This window comes from Acomys minous, assembly GCF_964271855.1.
Source record: "Acomys minous genome assembly, chromosome: 8".
Classification (NCBI taxonomy): Eukaryota; Metazoa; Chordata; class Mammalia; order Rodentia; family Muridae; genus Acomys; species Acomys minous.
The window spans coordinates 31,593,028-31,613,633 of record NC_140489.1 but is presented as its reverse complement, the minus strand read 5'-3'; the positions used below and the strand labels follow the sequence as shown (position 1 = coordinate 31,613,633).

The window sequence follows — 20,606 nt, the reverse complement described above, 5'->3', positions numbered from 1 at the left end:
TTTTTCTCTTGAACTAAACTTACTTGTCTCTTTGTCCTTCAGGTCCTACCTTGAACACAAAACCTCCATGAACTATATGCTGGCGACACGCCTGTTCCAGGACAGGTAAGAATTTGCTCAGCTTAAACATTTAGAACTAGATAGCAAGCGTAAGAGAGAAATGTATGTAAAAGAAGGGTAGCGGCTTCATCCAAGTCTTCGGCAGGGCCTGTGAGAGGAAGGGCCTTTTAGAAATCCCAGCATGTGTTAACAGCTCTCAGCATTTGTAATATTTGTAGAAGCCAAAAATTAAGTCATAAAAATCTTCTGAGCACTCTTACCAGATGCCCTATGTTTTCTTCTTTTTTTCTTTTTAAAGAGCCTTACTCAGCACCATTTTGCATATTGTTTTTTTTTTCTTTTTTTCATTTCAAAACTCCTTTCCTTTTCCTCTCCTCTCCTTTTGTTTTTCCTTCTCTCCCCTCCCCTTCCCTCCTCCTCTCTTCCCTTATTTAGGAAGGGTTTACTTTGGCTCACAGTTTGAGAGGCCAGTTCTTCCTGTCAGGGACCCACAGAGGCAGGAGCATGGTCTATCTACGCTCAAAAAACATAAATGAATGCTCTGGGCACAGTTTTCAATGGTGTAATCATCTGGTTTTCAAAACAAAAGTTACCAGATCAGAAAACATGGAGGGTCTGTAAATGGCAGAGTAAACTCACAGGCACAGATGGCAGCTTGTAAGCTCAGTGCCAGGAAGTTGGGAAACAGAGTTACCAGACACTGGACTCCAGATAGCTCAAGCACCAGGTCCAGCCTACCCTCATGGACGCTTGTAGCCTGGGTAGTAGAGCCACATTGCACAACAGTTCACTAATTGATTATTTTAATGAAAGACTTTGGTTATTTAGGGTTATGTCTTGTTTTCTGAGGGAGTCTTAAAATAGATAACAAGATTTCAGCCATTTCTTACAGTTTCTTGGTTATTATAGGAGATTACATTTGTATGTTTCATCTGTTTATTTGTGGTAAATAGTGTTGAATAACACACATAGCTTTTGATGATCCTCTGATTTGCTTGGAAGACAGCCCCAGATCTTTGCATATGAACGGGAGTGTGGACAGAGGAGCTTGCCAAGGTCTCTCTATCTGTGCAGGGCAGAGCCTTCAGCAAGATGTGTCCTGCTTTTCAGTCTTCTGTGCTCTGGCTTTATATCACACACCCCAGTCATTTCAGTCTTTCAATGGAAATAGTTTCCCTTCTCCCTCTGTCTCTTTGTGGAATTTTTATTGATTCATTTTGTCTTTATTCTCTTATTTCCCTTTTTATTCTTTTCATCTCATTTCTTAGCTTTACATCCAGTGAGCTGTATCTGTAACATTCACTATAGTTGTGACAGGAAGAAAGTGTAGGTTCTTTTGAAAATGAGAGTTATAAATAAGCCATTATTATGCTGGGCCTGATGCCTCATTCCTTTAGTCTTAGCACTCTGGACGGAGAGGCAGGCGGATCTCGGTGCTTTCTGCGTTAGATGGGGGTACATAGTAAGACCTTGTCTTTAAAACAACAACAACAAAATTCATTATTGTGCATTTTCCTAAATTTACATGGATAAAATGCTACATATAATTAGAATATATCATCCGAGTTAGTATATTTCTGATATTTCTACAGGTTCCAGCTAAGAGCTCTTGCTTATAAACTTCCTGGAATTTTTATTAAGAAAACATAAATGTCCCCCTTTAGCAAAGGAATGCCTTTAGGATATACTCTTAGTACCCTCTTAAAGCCTCATGTCCACATTTCCATAGTAACCGTAGCCCAATCAGGACACATTTTCTTGCTATTTCATACTTTTGTATCCTTCCAAATGCCTCTTTGCTTGTGATGCCTTCCATCCACCCCTAACTCGCTCTAGCTAAATCTTTCATCCTTCAGTCAGCCTTGCATTCCTGGACTGGACCAAGTTCCCGTGTACTGACTTATACTTTCGCCGTTGGTCCTTTGTGCAGGTGCTTTGCTGTGCTCATTTTTGTTGATGTTCAGAACCTACCACTTGGTAGAAAAATATTCTTTGAAAGATATGAAATTGCGTCCAAACTCTAACATCTTCCCCTAAATTTCTTCTCTCAGTCCGAATTGGTGTTCTCCTCACACGTTAAATTGTTGTCAATTACAAACTCAACTTTTTGTGGGTTGTGCTTGTCCGCCCTCCGCTCTTCTTCCACTCTTCCCGTTACTCATCCAGCTTTGGCAAACAGCGTAGGGTCCTACTGTATGGCAACAGCTTGAACTCTGGCTGCAAATTAGTAACCCAGGGGGCTCTCGTAAGTGATATTTATACCTCGTTTCCATCCCTGGTGGAAAGTGAAGGTACCTATTAAAGGCTGCCCAAGTGATCGTACTTAGAAGCCATGACTGCAGATTCCTGGAGATGACCCTTGCTGGGCTAAAAGTGAGTCACCCTGAGTTTTCTGACACACGCATACTGGGATGTCGGCAGGGATGGGGAGGTACAGGAAAAGAAAAAAACATCCTGGTGAAGATTTAATTCTTTCACTTGAGATTTTTCTGTAAATATTATGTGGACTGCTTTTGCCTTTTAAAAAGCACCACAGTGGACATAGTGTGGGTCTCATTAACATGACAGTTTTGAAATGACAAATATTTGATTGAAGAAGTTACCGGAATGAGGGTGGACGAGGAAGTACACATAGTAACGAGCAGTTAACAGTGGTGGCCTCATGCAGAGCTATGGCTAGGCTTCCACTATCTTGTGGTGGGTACATGAACCTTACAGCGGTGATAAGATTGTGTTGAACTAAATGCAGGAAGGCGTACAAGTCAGTCTGTGGAACACCCCCACCCCATGTGGTCAGTGTAGAAATGGAATGAGGAGGAAGTATTTTTAAAGGAAAAGCAAAAGCCTGTGTAATAGACACGGTTGACACTTAGCTTGGAAACATCTCCTTTAAAAAAAAAGTTTCTTTTCTTTCTTAGTTGTGGAAAGTCTATTTTCGGTGAATAGTCTTTTTGAAACCCCATGAGAGTGGGACGTGATTTCCTATTCTGGAATAGTCCAGTGAAAATAGAAAGTTCTGTAGTCTGATCTAAGGCCTGGAATCCAGTGTAGACCTTTCAAGCCCTGACCCAACCACCACCACCACCACCACCACCACATTTCTTCTTCTTCACATTGTCATGGGGATTAATTATAATTTGCTTTATAAGTAGATGGACAAATGTTAAGTCATTATTCTCAGTTTTCTATGCAGTCTCTTTGCCTCCTCTCCATTTTCAAATCGATCCTCCTATCTCATGGTAGTAGTGTACTTTTCTCTGAGAATGTTCTGCTCCTCCCAAAGATGCCCAGTCTGCCCGAGATGTCTCTAATAATGCATTTTGTGAATTCATTCCTTGTGTGTGTGGACTCTGGAGTGACGGGTGGGCGGTGTTCTCTAATCCTGTTGTCCTTTCTACATCTGCAGGGGAAACCCAAGAAGAAGCTTGCTGACAGGAAGAGCACGGTAACTAATTATTCAAACTTGACAAATTCTTTCCATCTGTACAATGTGTAGCCATGCACAGCCCTAACTCCACGCCTTATGTAACTATTTTCAGTTAGGCTCATCATGAGCAGCAGCAATATATACATGCTTTCTATTGAAAAAATATTCTGTGGCTACATATTACAAAATAGGTATAAGATTTAAGTTACTAAAATTATATGTGCATCATTTTAACTGATAATAATACTTTATTTGCGTGGTGAGGTGAAAGAGACCAGAGTATTAAAGAGACTCCCAAGCCCATTGCCATGTTATATTCGTGGTTATGTTACGGCTTCGGCATACCGGAGGCTGGACCTCCTGGAAGCCAGCACACAGATAGCTTTCATTTGGGCAGAGCAGAAAATAGCCAGAGGAAAGACCAACCTGGCTTTGCCTCGGTCAAGACTGCAGCTGCCACAGAGACTTCAGCCTACACACAGCTGCAGGTTACAGAGAGTTCAAGCATTTACATGTGTCTGTTCTGTGCTGTCCTCTTCAGAAAGCAATAGAACAAGAAAGACAGCATAGCTGCTTGCATCCAGCTTTCTGTTTTTCATTTATGAGTCAATTAAACCTTGCTTTCTCATGCAGAAACTTAAGTTACTGTTTGTGTGTTTCTCTATGTATAATGTGTGGGTCCTTCTGCCATGACACATGTGTGGGGTCAAGGAAGACCTTTGTTGAGTTGGTCCTCATCCTTCTCCTTTACCTGGGTTCTGGGAATTAAGACCTCAGGTTACCAGGCTTATATAGCAAGTGCATCTACCCACCGAGCAATCCCGTACTAACCACACCAGGCTTCTGAAACAAAATTTAACTTTTCTTTTAAGGAAGTCATTATGCTTGCCTTTAAAGGAGAACTGAAATTAAATTATCGGTAGCTTATTATCAGACGAAAGTCACAATTTATAAATTTTCTGTAGTGTTCTGTCATAGAAAGGACTTCCTAGGAATATGCCATCAATTTGGACATTGGAGAAAAAATATAATAATAATAATAAGAAGAAGAATAAGAATAACAACAACAACAACTACTACTACTACTACTACTACTACTCAGACATAAAGAATGTTTAAAAGCTGAGTGTGGTCCCTGGTACATGGATCCTACATAGGAGGCTAACATAGGGGTGTGTGGTGGCCACAGAGCTTTAGGCTAGGCTAGGCTGTAGTATAGAAACGCTGTCTCTAAAAACTAAAATTCAGTGGGCCTTGGTGTTCAAGTTCTAGCTGTTGTTATATAGTAACATTCATATGTGGCTAGAGAGATGGCTCAGAGGTTAAGAGCACTGGCTGTTATTCCAAAAGTCCTGAGTTCAATTCCCAGCAATCACATGGTGGCTCACAACCATCTAAATTTGATCTGGTGCCCTCTTCTGGTCGGCAGGCAGAACATTGTATACAAATAAATTAAAAAGAAAAAAATATTTTAAAAATCATGTGGATATTTTGATGGTCTAAAGGATTAAGCAGATTAAAAACTGTGCTGTGGTATTGTATGCTGGAGTATGAAACAAATGCCACTAGATTTCAAAGATGATATATAGTCATATTCTTGGAAAATCTTCAAATATTTGGCTAGAGGCAACACATTTCTAATAATTATGTGTATCAGGAAGGACATCACAAAGGAAATTGGAAAATATTTTGAAATCATTAATAATGTAACAAAGCATGTGATTTTCAGCTAAAGTGGTATCTTGGGGATAGCTGTAGCTCTGAGTCCTTATGTTACCAATCGAGCACTGAAGTGGGCATGGTGGATGTGCCTGCACTCCTGCTTGGGACCCTAAGTGGGACCCTGAGGCAGCGGCCTTGGCCTAAGATACCAAGACCTTGTCTCCAAATAAAAAGAAACCAGGCAAGAAGGAAAAGGAGGGTGCACTCTGAGGACTACCAGAGTCCATCCTAAGAAACCGCACAGAGCAAAGCAGAGTGACTAAAAGTAAGTAGAAGTGAGGAAGGAGGAAAAGGTATAAGGCAGTTAAACAAAACAAACAGTCAAGAAAATTAACAAAGCCAACGGAAAAGAGAACAGTTAAGTGCAATTCAGGTAAAGAGGGATGGCCTACGTGGAGCTCGATAGGCAACATGGATTCTGTAGAGGGAAGTTAAGGAAATGTTACTATTAAGGTTACTCTGTCATTCTAACAACTGAGTTAAAGTGACTAAGCCCCTTGTTGAGGAAAGTGTTGATGTAGACTGAGCAAAGCTGAAGTAGAAATTTTGCAGGGCTTTGAATCTAGTCAGAATATTGGGTTTGTTACAAAAGACTTCATAGAAAGCGAGCTCTAAGCTTCTTGGTTTCTATAGTCAGTAAGAGACCCTGCCTCAATAAGTCAGGGAATAGCAGAGGACATAGAATGTTCTCTTCTGGCCTTCGAATGCACACATGTCCGCATGCACCTATATACACATGGACACATATACATATTCAGTGGATATACAACACGTATAGAAGGAGAAGGGGGGCAGAGGAGGAGGAGGAGGAGGAGGAAGGGGAAGAAGAAGAAGATCGTCATCCCAAGACATCTGCGAAGTTGTACAACCTATCAGTGCACTTAGTAAAATTCTGGGACAAAGGATCAATGTGCTAATGTCTTCATATTTTAATATATTAACAGCAGTAAGTACTTGAAAAGAAACTTGAATTGCATTCGTAATCACATTTGAAAATATGAAGTACTCAGTAGTAAGCTCAGTAGATGTACACTAGAAGGTAATACATATTATTGATTGGGACTAGGAAACCCTGGGTGAAGGGAGGGGGATGCCTTACTCATGTACTGGCAGACTTGATATTTGTTAAAATACTCATTTTTCTCAGATAATTTAAAGATCCAGTACAATTTCCATCATTAGTATAGTAGATTTTTAAGAAACTGAACAACATTTAAAACTTATGGGGGGGAAGAAAGTAAGAAAAAGTGCTAGGTGGTGATAGCACACGGCTGTAATCCCAGCACTTGGGAAACAGAGGCCAGCCTGGTCTACAGAGCAAGTTCTATGACAGCTAGGACTATATAGAGAAACCCTATCTTGAGTTGGGGTAAGGGGAACCTTATGGAAGTGCAAAGGACCTAGAAAATCCAAAGTAATTTTGAATAAAACCCAGAGTCCCTGGCTTAAATCCTCTAATGCTCCAGTAGTTATGATAGTGGCAAACTGACCAATGAAACAAGAAAGACCAGAAAAACAGACTCATATCTGTGGTCATTTGATTTTGAACAAAAACTCTCTTGTAACTTAAGTGGGAAAAAATTATTTTAAACAAATATAGCTAGAATAGTTGAGAAAAATGCTTTAAAGCATGAGCTTCACTCCTTGTCTTGCAGAGAGGTGAGAGGTTCTTCATGACTATAAACATTAAAGCTACTGGTAGATGTTGTGAAAAGTAAAGGATGCTTTTGTCTTTGGGGTTGGCAGATGTTTTTAGATATGACACAGAAAACAATGAATAAACAAAAATAAGTTATATTCAGAATCAGTAACTCGCCATCAAGGACTAGTCAATAGGCAAGCCTTAGACCGAAGATGTTTACTTACAAATGACAAACCATAAAGAACTCTTCAACTCATTGGTGAATAGACGGTGAGAATATAGCTCAGTTGTACAGGACATGCGTAGCACTCAATGGGCCTCGGTTCATTTCCTATCAAATATTCATTTGATATCTAAAAAGGCAGTCAGTGATGTGGGTAAAACAGTGATGAACAAGTATGTCAAAAGGAAGCTGACATCCACAGCCAACATGCTCACGGTCACAGACTGCACAGTAAAGCCTTCAGTACTACTGAACGCCCAGCAGCATGGCTGAACTTAGGGTCTGCATACCACATGCTAGCAAAGAAATGGAACTAACAGTGCTGACAAACTGTCATCATCACTGGGAACTGGGACAAGCTCTTTACACATCCAGACAGGCAGTTTGTCAGCCACGCACATCCCACCCTCTGTTTTTACCTAGAATAAAAAAAAATACAATCACAGCATGAGTTTTGCATATACGCTCATAGTAGCTTTACGTATAATGTAAAGAACCCCGGGTTCCATCTGGAGAGGAGATAAATTAGGCTGTTTAGACAGTGACCTCCTACTCAGCAAGAAAAATGGATGAACACAGAATACACACGCGGAGATGGATCTCAGGAATCTTAAGCACATGCTGAATGAAAGAAGCCTCACCCAGAAGAGATTCTGCTGTCTGGGTCTGTGTGAAGTTTTAAAGCAGGCAAAAGAACATGGTGAAAAACCCAGAACACTGTGGCTTTTAAGATGTTAGGGAACGATTGCTGGGAAGGGGTGTGAGAGCTTCAGGTATTAATGTTAGACTTGGGCATCAAGAATTATGGGTGCACTCCACTATATGTAAGGTTTAGAAAATAGTTACTAATGTCTGTCTTTTAAAGGTTTGTTTTCAGTCATGTGTCTGTATGTGCACATGTGCATGCAGTACCCACAGAGGCCAGAAGAGGGTATCTGATCTAGAGCTAGAATTACAGGCAGGTAACGTAGGTTCTGGGAACTGAACTTGGGTTCTCTGCAAGAGCAGCTCTTAAACTACTATGCTGTTCTTTAACTCACAGTTAGTGATTTCTAATAATTATATGCGTATACAAATGTTTAGGATTGTCTCCATTACAAAATTGCTTTAAAATTTCCATAGATTGACAGATAGCTAAGGAATATATGCATACACACACTCACACACACACACACACACACACACACACATATATAACTACATGTGATAAATTCATCATACAAAGTACATATTGAGTATCTGCTGTATAATCCTAGAAGTTTCAGTTTGTTTAAATATTCTTAAAATATTAGAAATAAGTGAAGTAAATGTAATAAATGTAAATAACATATTACAATTTATCTCTTGAGAATTGAAGTACTATTTAGCCAGTATTCATGACACATCAGCTCTGTCCTGGGCCATCTTCCTCACCATGGTTAATGCCAGTCAACCTTGGGAGAACCCTGAGATTGATATGTCCTGGGTTACTGTCCCCTGCAGCTTGTACCAGTCGGTGTGCAGCTGTCTCTCGTGCTCTTTCCTCATGGTTGCTGTTTACTAGTTTCTCTAGAGAGTTTCTTAGTAACTTCTCCATATCACTTAACTCTTAGGTTTCGTGGTGTTGGCAGCCTTTTTATTGAAAATTGTCCTACACCATTTTTTTCTCTAAAGAATCATGCTCTTAGCAGTGTAAATAGGAATATTCTTTTTAATGCAATAAACGTTAGCTCATGAGCATAAACAGTGGTCTTTATTAAGATATCAACTTCCACTCATTTAATTAAGGTGACTAATTTTTTTTTCTTTATTTTTTTTCAAGACAAGGTTTCTCTGTGTAGCCCTGGCTGTGCTGGTGGAACTAGCACTGTAGACCAGGCTGGCCTTGAACTCACAGAGATCTTCCTGCCTCTGCCTCCCGAATGTTGAGATTTACTGCCTGGCTCTAGGTTAAGTTTTTAAAAGATGTGTCTTTGGAAAGATAGAAATACCACATTTGATAGCATATTTGACTACACAGTTACCACATTTGACAAGTAGCCAGATATTTTTAAATAAATGATGCTTTTCAGTCTGAGTTATTTATTATTTAATTGGCATTTTTCAGAGCTCTATGCAGTTCGGTCTTTGGGAGTATCATATTAGATAAGTTTGAACATTTTTTAGTTGTAGCTACTTGGGACGCCAAGGCAGGAGGATCACTTGAGCCCAAAAGTTGTCAGACTGGGCACCATAGTGTTATCTTGCATCAGAAATGGTGGTGAGATGTTCAGAAAGTAAAGGCCCTGTGTTTTGTCCACTCCTTGTCTGGACTGGGCCCCATAGCACTCATGTTTCTACTCTGTGATCGTCTTACTGACAGCCGGCATGGGTATTGCCAGCCCCCTTCCCTATCCCTCTTCTCACTCAGAACCTGCTGGGCTTGGGACTTGTCTCTGTCTGCTGCCAGCTCATGTCTGTACCTCTGACTCTAATTTCTGACTATACTCAACACCTGAAGGGATTCTGCCCCTCTCTCATCTCTTTGTGGAGTGATATGGGTCCACAGAAGGTCATGAGCTGTAGCATATCCCCATACTGTGGAGGATTAGACTGGGGAGACCCGCACAGCCTCTGCAGCTTTGCAGAGACTCTTCACTGTTGAGTCATAGTCCCCTAGACACCACTGCCCTATTCTCAGGCCATCATCGGTTCTCCTCCACTGCCACCTCTGTCAAATTTGTATGTATTAACTATTGTGTGCTTTCAAAAGGATGTTTAAATACTAATGGGAAAATTGTAACTTTAATAAAATGTATTTTATATCTCAAGTATTAAAATATTACTGCTATCTCCCAGTCCTTCTGAAGGTCTAATGGGAGGTGACACTTTACAGTCCCTGCAGTAAAGTAATAACCAATATTATTAGATGCTTACAGGTATTTAAGTGTTGCCTTCACATATGTTTTTATTCAGAGCATTTAATAAGTTCAGGGAAGCCATTAATAAAGTCTTAGTGTTGACTAGTATTTCCACTTACCTGGGAACTCTAACTGCTTTAGAGTTCACCAAGTCTGTTGTCCTAGTCTTGGAATAGAGAAGAGGACTTCACTGCCTTTTGTATCTGAGTCTGGCCTCAAACTTGTATAGCTATTGATGACTTTGACCTTAAGCTTCTCCGGCCTCTCCACCCTGAGTGCTAGTATTACAGGCATGTCCCAGCACACACAGTTTAAGCAAGAGTGCTGTCTGAAGTTGTGCCTGCTGTGTGTTCCTGCAGAGTGACTACTGATGGAGCTCCAGAACTGAAGGTGGAGAGCATGAACTCCAAGGCCAAGCTGCACGCTGCTCTTTATGAGAGGAAGCTTCTGTCTCTGGAGGTGCGAAAACGTAGACGACGGAGTGGCAGATTGAGGGCAATGAGACCAAAATACCCAGGTACCTGCCAGTGAGCATTCAACAACAAGCTGTAGCTCTGGGTCCTGGCAGAGCCAGTTAGCCACTGTCTTCCTTTGTACCTAATGAGTCAGAACTGATCACAGGAGGTTAGTTTTGCTCTAGGTACTCTTTCCCTGTGTGGAACCGTAATTTTGAAAAGATTATAAATTTTTAGATGGCCAATTCCTTAATACTTGCATTGAAGACTGCCCAAAGTGAAGTGCATATTTTAGCTCCTGCTCTCATCCCACCGTCAAACACATACTTGATACTTTAGAAATGATGGGTGTTCCGGTTAGCAGGTTCTGAGCAGTGCTGCAGGGACCGATGGCTTCGTAATCCCAGTTCATTATTTTGAGATTGCCAGGTGGCATGAGTATTTCAGATGAAGGAGTTTCTGTCCTAGATCCTCCAACACTGCAGATGTGTTTTCAACAGACCGATTGATAGCACCCCCACTAACCTCTGTGGAGCACCTGGGCAGCTCACTGGTCACTCGGGTTTCACTGATGAGTTTATGAAAAAAGAGAGATATGGTTCCTGTCCTAACACAGCAGCAAACGAAAGCTTGTAGGATATTCCCCATCTCTTTGTACCTCCATGGAGGGGATTTGCTTCTGTTTTTGCTTTTTTAAATGCCCCTGCCATGCTAGAGAAAGTACTCAGCGAAGGGTATTTTGCGGTAGGGAGTGCCTTGTGTCGGGAGAGCCGTGAGGTATGATGGGAGCTATCAACATTAATGGTGATCACTAAGAGAGCTGTTTGGAGTATAAGATGAGAGAGTCATGTGCTTTCTGGGCATTCTATGTCCTATTGTTAGTTAGACTTAGAAATGGGCTTTTACTAAAAAGATAGAAGAAAGGTGTTGGGAGAGAGGACATTTTAATCCTTTTTTCAGCAACATTAGTGATTCTTCGCATTTAGTGATTGCCCAGCCAGCTGAAATGAATATTAAAACTGAGACAGAGAGTGAAGAGGAGGAAGAAGATGGACTGGACAATGACGATGAAGAGCAGGAAGCATCCCAGGAGGAGTCTGCAGGGTCTCTCGGAGAAAATCAAGCCAAGTACACACCTTCATTGACTGTTATAGTAGAAAATTCACCCAGAGAAAGTGCCATGAAAGTTGCTGAGTGGACTAATAAAGGTGAACAGTGCTGCAAAATTGAGACTCAAGAGCCAGAGTCTAAATTTAATCTGATGCAGATTCTCCAGGATAATGGAAACCTAAGGTGGGTACCCTTGAGAGTGATGGCGGTCGGTCAAGCTGTTTATCACTGACTTGTAATGAATGCCAGGTAGTATGTAGTGGCTTCACAGTCCCTCTGATAGTCACAGAAGTCCTGAGAACTAATGATTGGCTAAACATGCCTGTTATCACAGGCTTCATAGGCTCAACAGATGATTGGTTGGCATTCATCTCACTACGAGTCCAGAGTGACCAGAATGAGCTCAAGCAGCTCAGGGTTAGTGTGTGAGCTGCTTCAGGAGCTGGGACTCTGATCCCATGAGGACAGAGAAGAAGAGGGCCAGGGAGGCATAACATGTGGGGTGACCTTTGAACCAGCCTTAACTGGAAGTGTTGAGAGTGCCGAGTAGGTAGAAGTAAGGGGCACAGAAATGGGGTAGTGTAGTCATTCCCTCCAGTTCATCAGTACACATGACTGAGTACTTGCTCAGTGCTCGGAGTATGCTAGACCATAAAACATTGCAGCAGGGAGAAAAGCAGGAGTGGGGAGCCCATAGTCTGCTGGGAAGACAGACAGTAAGCAAACATGGTATTCCAGGCACTAGACAATGCTTTGAGGATGGTGAAATGGTGTCATGGCGGGCAGAGGGTCACTCAAACTGATAACCATACATGGAGAGGTGAGCTTTGCAGTGAGTTTGTATGAGGAGTCAGTTCTGTGTCTGACTGCCAGGAGGCAGGGGATCCCAGGCAGAACAAAACACAGGCCACTGAAATGGCAGACTGGGAGGCTAGAGAGACCAGGAGGGTGTGGTAAGGAATTAGACTTCCCCAAGATGGATGCTGCTAGATTGTGCACAGGCATTAGGGGAACCGGGCTTTGTCTCTGTGTGGTTTTGAAGTAGCTGCATGATAGAGTCAGGCCTGGTTTTAGAAAGCAATTTTTGCTTTTGCTCGCATTGTGAGAGAGCAGGTGATAAGAGAAGAAGCACAACGCACAAAGGGGCCGTTAGAATTGTCCAAACCTGGAAGATGGAAGTGTTGGCCAGAGAGTAATGTTACAGGAATGGCGAGAACAAGGGGGGCTTAGGCTATTTGTGAGGTAAGAGTGGCAGACCAAAGCTCTGCATTGGCTAGTGTGGTGACACCAGCAATGGGCAAAAACAGAAAAGCTGCAGCTGATAGGTCAAGGTTCATAGTTCAAGCTTTACAGTGGGCATTACTATTACTGTTAGTTCAGATTACCTCAGTGTGATGGGGAGGAAGACCAGAGAGGACCATACTGGGGGAGGACCACTCTGGGTAGGTCAGACCAAAGACCAAGAGGGAACAGTTCAGATACGGGCTTCTGAGTGGGCAAGAGTAACCCTGCCAGCGGCAGAAGGATGGTGTCAGGTCTGCATAGAGTGCCTGAGGTACTAATGTTGCATGGAGAAATAAAGGGACACTCCTGAATTGGTGGGTGGAGAAGCAGTTGTAAGCCGAGGAAATAAAAGAGCAAGTGTGAAGTTACTGTTCCCGCAGACTTGGCAGCGAAAGAAAGGTGAGACCACATCATGGAGAGGGAAATTTGTTTTTAAAGATAGGGACTCTGGAGCCTATTTATAGACTTAAGAGGAAGGAGTTGATGGCCAGAGGACTGAGACATAGAAATGGACGTGTTGGCAGAGAAGGGTCCTGAAAGAAAGGTGGGAAGAGGCCAGCTCTTGTTCTGAGGCATAAGATGGGGAAGCCGAGTTGCCTGGGTGTCATGGCCTGTGCTTCCAGAGACCAGATCTCATACTTCGGCCAGGAGGTGCCGAGTGAATTCAGGTTTGGGAGGGGGCTGTGGAGAATGAGCATAGTTCATTAATGAGTTCAGGCTGTGTGAACTCATTTCCGGAATCTGCGTTCTGGTCTCTGGATTGAACTAACTGGCTACTTGACTGAGGGCAAGTCAGAGAGTCAGAGACCTTTTCCAGGCTTCAGTCTTCTTTGTCAAGCCAAGGGGCAGGGTCAGATCAGGATTTCTGAAACTATTTCCTGAAATGGGGTGGGAGGGCGTAGAGAATTGGAAATGGAAGATGGAAGTGTATCCTGAGCTTTATTCCAGCAATAACATCCTCCTGTGCTGCTGTGCTTGAATAAGTACTTCTTGGTAACTCTTAGGGTCTTCACTTTTAGTGAGGAAACTGAGCTTGTAGGGTGGATTGCTGTAAGTCAGTGGACTCCAGACTCTGGCCTATTGTCCTATGGGATGTTTCAATGGTCTCAGGGCTCTGGGGAAGGCCAAAGCTGGGGTTGGAGACTGCACGCACGACCTCCTTGCATGACTTAGCTGCCAAGGATCTGTGTTGCAACCTTGTGGATTTTAAAGCCAGGTTGCTTTGATACAAATCATGCTTGTCTCATCCCTCGGTCCAGGTCTCTGAGTAAGGGGCATGCCAGTGGCTGGTCAGTGCCTTTGAGATGCTCTCAGGTTAGCCTTCCAGTCTATAGACAGGAAAACCTCAGTGCAAACAAGGTACAGAAACAAAATAAGGATCAGAATTGCACTTAACGATCAGTGTGAGGGCTTCCGTCAGTATAGTGGTACTTATCTGTAGGTGGAAGTATCTGGAACGCTGTTGTTCTCTAGATGGGAGCAGGAATGTCTTGTTGGGAACATTTGGACATTTAAATTCATTGTTTCCTATTCACATTATGCTCCCATGGTTGCTCCTGTTAGCAATAAGATTGTAACTGTATTTATAGCTCACTTGCTGGAAACGCTTACAGATGAAAACTCAAGAGCAAGCAGACCTCCTGGCCTGACTCCCCTGCACTCCAGTCCCCCCAGACACACTCAGTCTAGACCCCTTTAGGATCTTCAGTCTGCTTGGGATGAACCCTTCATCTTCACCTTAGGAAACACAAGCAGACAGTGTTCAGTGATTACGTGTGTGAGGATTGTGAACGGAGCTTGTGTTGGGCCCTAATCTTAGCTGATGTAATTTTGGCTTCAGTGTCAGGAGGCCGATCAGCTGAAGTAACTGAAATCTTGCCTGAAAGAAAACAGATCTGCCTCAGTTAGCTGCTGAAGTGAAAGTCGTCGCTGTGTCTCTGGTCTGCTGGCTTTCACACTGCAGCCTGAGGACAGTCCTTGTCTGTGACCTAGACCACCATGCAGAAAACAGCTGTCCTTATGGGCTGTTTCACCATTTTCTCCACTGAGCCTCTGGGTTTGTCCCTGCCTGTCAGGTCATGTACACCAAGCTCTGCTGGGCCACATTCACTGATCTGGGCCCCAGCCACTCCTATCGGGTAGTGGAGAAGTGCATGACCGTAAAATAAAAGTTGGGCTCAAAAGTTTCTTTGTAGGACTCATTTAGTTCCTGCTTGAGGCCTTTTCACACTAGGAGTCTTAACTTATTCCTAATAAGATGTGTATTTATATATTAACTGATAAGTATGTCCTGGAGGGCGCCCACACCGCACCCCCTTTTCCTCTTTACTACCAATGTCTGGGTGAACACTGGCACTGGATTCTCCCAAGAGCGTTCTCCAAAGCTGAAAGAGATAAGTGATGTTCAGTTTTTGAGTATCCCTCCCCTGCCTTGCTAATAATGAGAAGAATTATCACTGATTCTTGTATGGGAAATAATTTAAAAACACATGTAGCGTTTGGGAGGGTTCTTTATTCAGTAGTGTCTACGTAACAATTTTTATATTCTTAGCCATCTTAACAAAGGATCCTTAAAGTATGTGTTTGATCCTTGGAAGGTATGTGGCTGGTAGGGTTACCGTTCTGTCTCATAATGATGTATTGTTTTGGATTTCTACAGCAAAGTGCAGGCCCGGTTAGCATTCTCTGCCTATCTTCAGCATGTGCAAGTCCGTCTGACGAAAGACAGTGGTGGTCAGACGCTCAGTCCCAGTTGGGCTGCCAAGGAAGATGAACAGATGGTGAGGCTCTGCTTGCTGGGACCTTTGACTTGTTTTATTTCTCTCCTCCTCTCCTTTCGTCCCCAGCTCAGCAATATATTCTGGTAAAAGAATCACTGCAGGACTCAGCAAACGTCTCAGCAGTTGAAGGTCTTGCCGTGCAAGCCTAGAGATCTGAGTTTGATTCCCAGAACCCATGTAAAGGTGAAAGGGCGGGAGCTAGTCTCTTTGAAAGTCAGAGCATCTTTGTAAGCTCTCGCAGAAAGTACCATTCCTCAGCTTAACTTCTTGCTTTGCTACTTGTAATTGTGTAATAATTTTAAGTTACCAGAATCAAATTAAATGACAATTATGATCTTGTATGAGTTATTTGAACACACCCATGATTTAATATTCTGGATCACAATAACAGAAATCATCAAGTTCTTTTGTAAGATCAGAGCTTGTAGAATAAGCCACAGCCTTTTTTATGACCCTTTAAAACTACAGCCATTACCAAAAGCAGGCGCATCTTTAGCTCTGAGGAGGATGTGTCCTTTGTCAGTTCTGACTTAGTTCTCTCTACACAATGCAAGGTGAATTTTTTAAAAACAATTTTTAAAAAAAGAAATGATGAATTTAAAGTAGCCAATATAACCTGGAGATAAACCTTGTGTGTCATGAATAATACTTCAGCCATCAGTGGAAAATGTTAGATCTGCTCTTTCCAAATGGGAAATAAATTGAGCCTGCCTTTTTGAAAGTTGGTTTGCCTGCTCCAATTTAAAAACAACAACAACAAAAACGTTTTAGTGCAGTAGTTTAAACCATCCTATAATAAAGACGGCAGTGAAATCCAACCATCTGTTATGAGGCTGTACCCTTTATGCTGTAGAAAATTGGAGGAGGAGGCAAAGAACAAAAATCAAATTAAAAATCATTTAAAAGAAAACAACGAAAAGCAAGCAAACAAACATAAACAGCAACCAAACTAGCCATTTCAGTTGCTGGCTGAGAATTCACCCAAGATGTGAGGCTTTCCTCAAGAATATGTAAGATCATCACTGTAAAGCCGAGTAAACATTGTGTAAATTCCTTCTTGAAAGTCTACCCAAAGCTACCCCGCCATGGCTTGAGGGCCAGTGGCCTTGCTCATGAGGAGCGCAGGCACACCCTTCCCTCTCTGATCCAGGGGGTCTGTATCTGATAGCTCAGAGGCACCTCACCGCAAGTCCCAAGACACCACCCCCCACTTGAAAACAGTTTTATTATTTTATGGGCTATTGCCTCTGTGGGTTCTGTGGTTCCACAAAATCTCTGAATTTGTGCTGTTACAGATGATCCAATTGAGATCCTCAATTTCAAGTTCAATCCTTTGTCTCTATCTTAACTGAAGTGTAGTCTTTTATTCTCTTAATAACTGTGATCATGCATGGGCGTGCATGGGAGCATGTGTGCGTGTGTGTGTGTGTGTGTGTGTGTGTGTGTGTGATTGTGTGTCCTCCAGATTCCTGTCCTGTCACCCTCACCTTTGTTCATTCCACATGCATTTCTTGCAGCCGTCACTGTCCTTATGTGAAGTCTCTTGATGCCACCTCAGTTCAGGGCCTGGTCTCTAGCTTCTGATCGTTTCTTGCTCCAGCTTCTTTGAGAGTCTTTGACATTTAACCCTCTTCTTTCTGGCCTCGGTGGCATTGCTTTCTATTAGGTTTCTCTCTATACTGATTTGTTTTGTTTTGTTGTATGGTCTTACTCTGGAGCCCAGGCTGGCCTCCAACTTGTCATCCTCTTACCTCAGCCTCCCAAGCACTAGGATTATAAGCATGTGCCATCACACCCGAGTCTGCTTTTTTTCTGCCTTCTCACCTTTGATGAGATCGTCTGCATCTGTGATTTGAGTTTGCACTGACATGAATGCTACATTTCCTAAGTGAGCACCTTATTAAAAGTAATATCCACCCTTTGAACTAGGACAGTTCAGTTAGTATACATATTAGGGTGTGTGTTACTGCTCTGTTACATACTTACTTGCATCCACACTTGATTTTTACTTTTTGGTTACCAGCACACTGAAGAAGAGAATGAGATCTTTTTCTTTTGTTTTTCTGTAGTCCTTACACCTATCACGTTTGTAAAGATGTGTGACAACACCTCTCCTCACATCTTGTGTTGAGTCCCGTCATTGCTTGTCTTCTGATGTTTGGCACAATCCCTACTCTCGTCTCTCTCTTTCTCTTCATTTTATACAGGAGCTAGTGGTACGTTTCCTCAAGCGGGCATCAAGTAACCTCCAGCACTCGCTGAGGATGGTGTTGCCTAGTCGGCGGTTGGCACTTCTGGAGCGCAGACGAATCCTTGCCCACCAGCTAAGTGACTTTATCGTCGTGTACAACAAGGTGAGTCATCACCTGATAATCTTGTATGCTGGCTCATCGCCCTGTTAGGAACAGGCCACTCTGCTTTGGTCTGCTCTCTTGACAGCACCATCCCCTTGGATCTCTCAAGGACATTCCGACTAGGCTGAAAAACTGCTCATCATGAGGGCCAGTGCTATCCTTAACCCTTAGGAAAGTGCACGTTCTTATGTACTCCAGTATACCTGAGAAAGACCCGGCTGTGTGTAACTGTATATTGTGCCTACAGGCGGTAGTGAGTTGATCATTTGAGAGTAAACGTAAACTGTGAATTTAAAATGGTACTTGTATTTCCCTTTTGGGAGGATTAGATTTTCTTCTGAGATGTTTGAAACAGGGATATGACTTCACACCTATGTAATATACTATTTAATTATAATTTTTTCCAAAGTGTCTTATGTCTAAGGTTCTAGAATCCATTTTTTAAAATATTATTTTGGGGAGAAAAAGTATCTCCACTATGTAAGAAGAAAAGCTGAGTTCTGGAGGTTGACATGGCTTTTCTGAAATTACATGAAAAAGCTAGTGGACACAGTGTCCAGCACACTAAACCTGTAGCCACAGTTTACTCCAGATCAGTTGATATTTTTTTTGTCTTACACAAGTCAGAACTCAGTCAGTCCTTCCTCTCTGAATTGCAACAAAATAGTGTATGTCTGTTGTCCTGGGGAGCTGCAGTTGTCATCCCAGAAGTAGCTATTAAAGGCTCCTTCTGTATGAGCTGTGTTAGGGGAAAGTGATAACATAACTAAAAACCACATTCTGCCACTGTAACTTGGGAATTTCAAAACATTGCATGGAATGATGACCAAATGTATAGATGATGACAGTACACAAAGAATTAAAGTCTTCCTGTAAGGAGCCATTAGCCCAAGGTAACGAAAGCAGATGACGCACATTTATAGGCATCAGTTTGATTTTGTTGTTTTTCTCTGGGGTTGGACATGGGTAGGAAACAGAACAAATGGCTGAAAAGAAGTCCAAGAAGAAACTAGAAGAGGAGGAGGAAGATGGGGTGAACGCAGAAAGCTTTCAGGGGTTCATCCGACAAGCAAGGTACAGGTCCCTGATTCTTAGTAACGCCGTCCTTCCATCTGCTGAGCTGCCCGTTGACTCACCAACAACAGCCCTTGTTCCTGACACGTGGATATGAATAAGCTCAGCCCCAGAAGGCAGGAGTGTCTCCTCAGTTTGGCCTCTCCATATCTCACCCAGTTGTGTTGGTGTTGTCATGACTTCAGTTATCAAAACATTGCTGCTTGGTGTCTGGGCCACAGTTCTAGACAGCCTTCAAAATACACTAGCCTGAGAGAACCAAGAGCCTCTTGGAAATGTGAAACTAGAGGCTTCCAAAGTACAGTGGGTCCAGATTTATCCCTGACCTACTGATGCTGTAGAGAGGACCAAATTTTGTCCACGGCAAGTAGGGTAAGGAGTTGGCAGTTTCTCAGTACTGTGAGGGCTGTGCCCAATTTGTATAAAACAGAAAAAGGGCCTCATGCTTAGGGTTGACCTTGAGAAATTAACACTCTCTGTTTCACTCTGTTTTGATGTAAACCAGCCAGGCCATTTTGCCCAATGACATTGTATTTCCAGAGGAAGAGAGAACAGAAACACTTAACTCTAACTTTTGTAAAAACTCAGAATGAAGGCCTTTTTTTTAAATTGGAGAGTTGATTCAGAGCTTAGAAGCATTGTCTGATTTTGCAGAAGATCTGGGTTCTATTCCCAGCACTACATGGTGGCTCACAGCCATTTCTAACTCTCCTCCCAAGGGATCTGACACCCTCTTCTGACCTCTGAGGGCAATCTACGTATGCATATGTACATATAGATAGACAGACAAAACAGCCATACATATAAAATAGTAAAATCTAAAAATCTATTTTTTTCGAATTAGAGAGTTGTGCAGAAACCCCTAATCTAAAGGAAAAAGCAAGTCTAAGCTCCTTTAATTAGGCTAAGGCTGTCCAAGTCACAATCAGTAGGCTATCCATGGAAAATCAACATTCCATTATTTGTGACGTTAAATTAGGTAGTAGTTTATCAGTTGCTAACAGTGAGGTCCTTGGTTAACTCCTTGTACAGACTTCACCATCACCTGAGTGTCTTGTGTTTTAGGTGTGCAGCAAACACATAATTTTGTAGGGTCTGCAGTTGTATATGCTATTTTGTGGACAGTCTGAAGTCATGAGTAATATGCTTGAGAAAACAGGTATAGAAAAGGAGCAAGAGACATCTTTGCACATCAGCCTTATAAAAACAGCAAAAACAACAGAGGGTGAGATGGCTCATGGTAAAGGCACTTGTGCTCAAGCCAGAGGCCTGAGTTCTGTTCCCAGGACCCATGTGGTGGAAGGAAAAATACCACTTCTGCAGGTTGTCCTCCCCAGCTGCACCATCGCATGGATGTACTCACACATAAAGTAAATAAGGTAATGGAGAGCATTAGAAGAGAGAAGGAACAGAGCCAGGCAAGCCTCTGATCTCAGCACTTGGGAGGCAGAGGCAGGCAAATCTACAGACTGGCCTACAAAGTGAGTTCCAGGACAGACATTGCAGAAAAATCCTGTCTCAAAAAAACATAGATGATACTAAGAAAGTAGTTAGGATCTTTTTTTTGTTTTGTTTTGTTTTTCGAGACAGGGTCTC

The 20,606-nt window shown here is 42.5% G+C and overlaps 1 protein-coding gene across 17 annotated transcripts in view; it reads left to right on the top strand.

The window, feature by feature from the left end:
* Positions 1-20,606, top strand: part of TTLL5 (tubulin tyrosine ligase like 5) — a 238,117-nt gene that overhangs the window by 74,223 nt on the left and 143,288 nt on the right. For all 17 annotated transcript variants that reach the window (XM_084791597.1, XM_084791586.1, XM_084791585.1 and 14 more), the window contains 7 exons: positions 43-105; positions 3,467-3,505; positions 10,313-10,470; positions 11,395-11,701; positions 15,462-15,582; positions 17,790-17,936; positions 18,907-19,010. In XM_084791597.1, the coding sequence (XP_084647723.1) occupies positions 43-105; positions 3,467-3,505; positions 10,313-10,470; positions 11,395-11,701; positions 15,462-15,582; positions 17,790-17,936; positions 18,907-19,010 (939 nt within the window). The remainder of the gene's footprint in view (positions 1-42; positions 106-3,466; positions 3,506-10,312; positions 10,471-11,394; positions 11,702-15,461; positions 15,583-17,789; positions 17,937-18,906; positions 19,011-20,606) is intronic.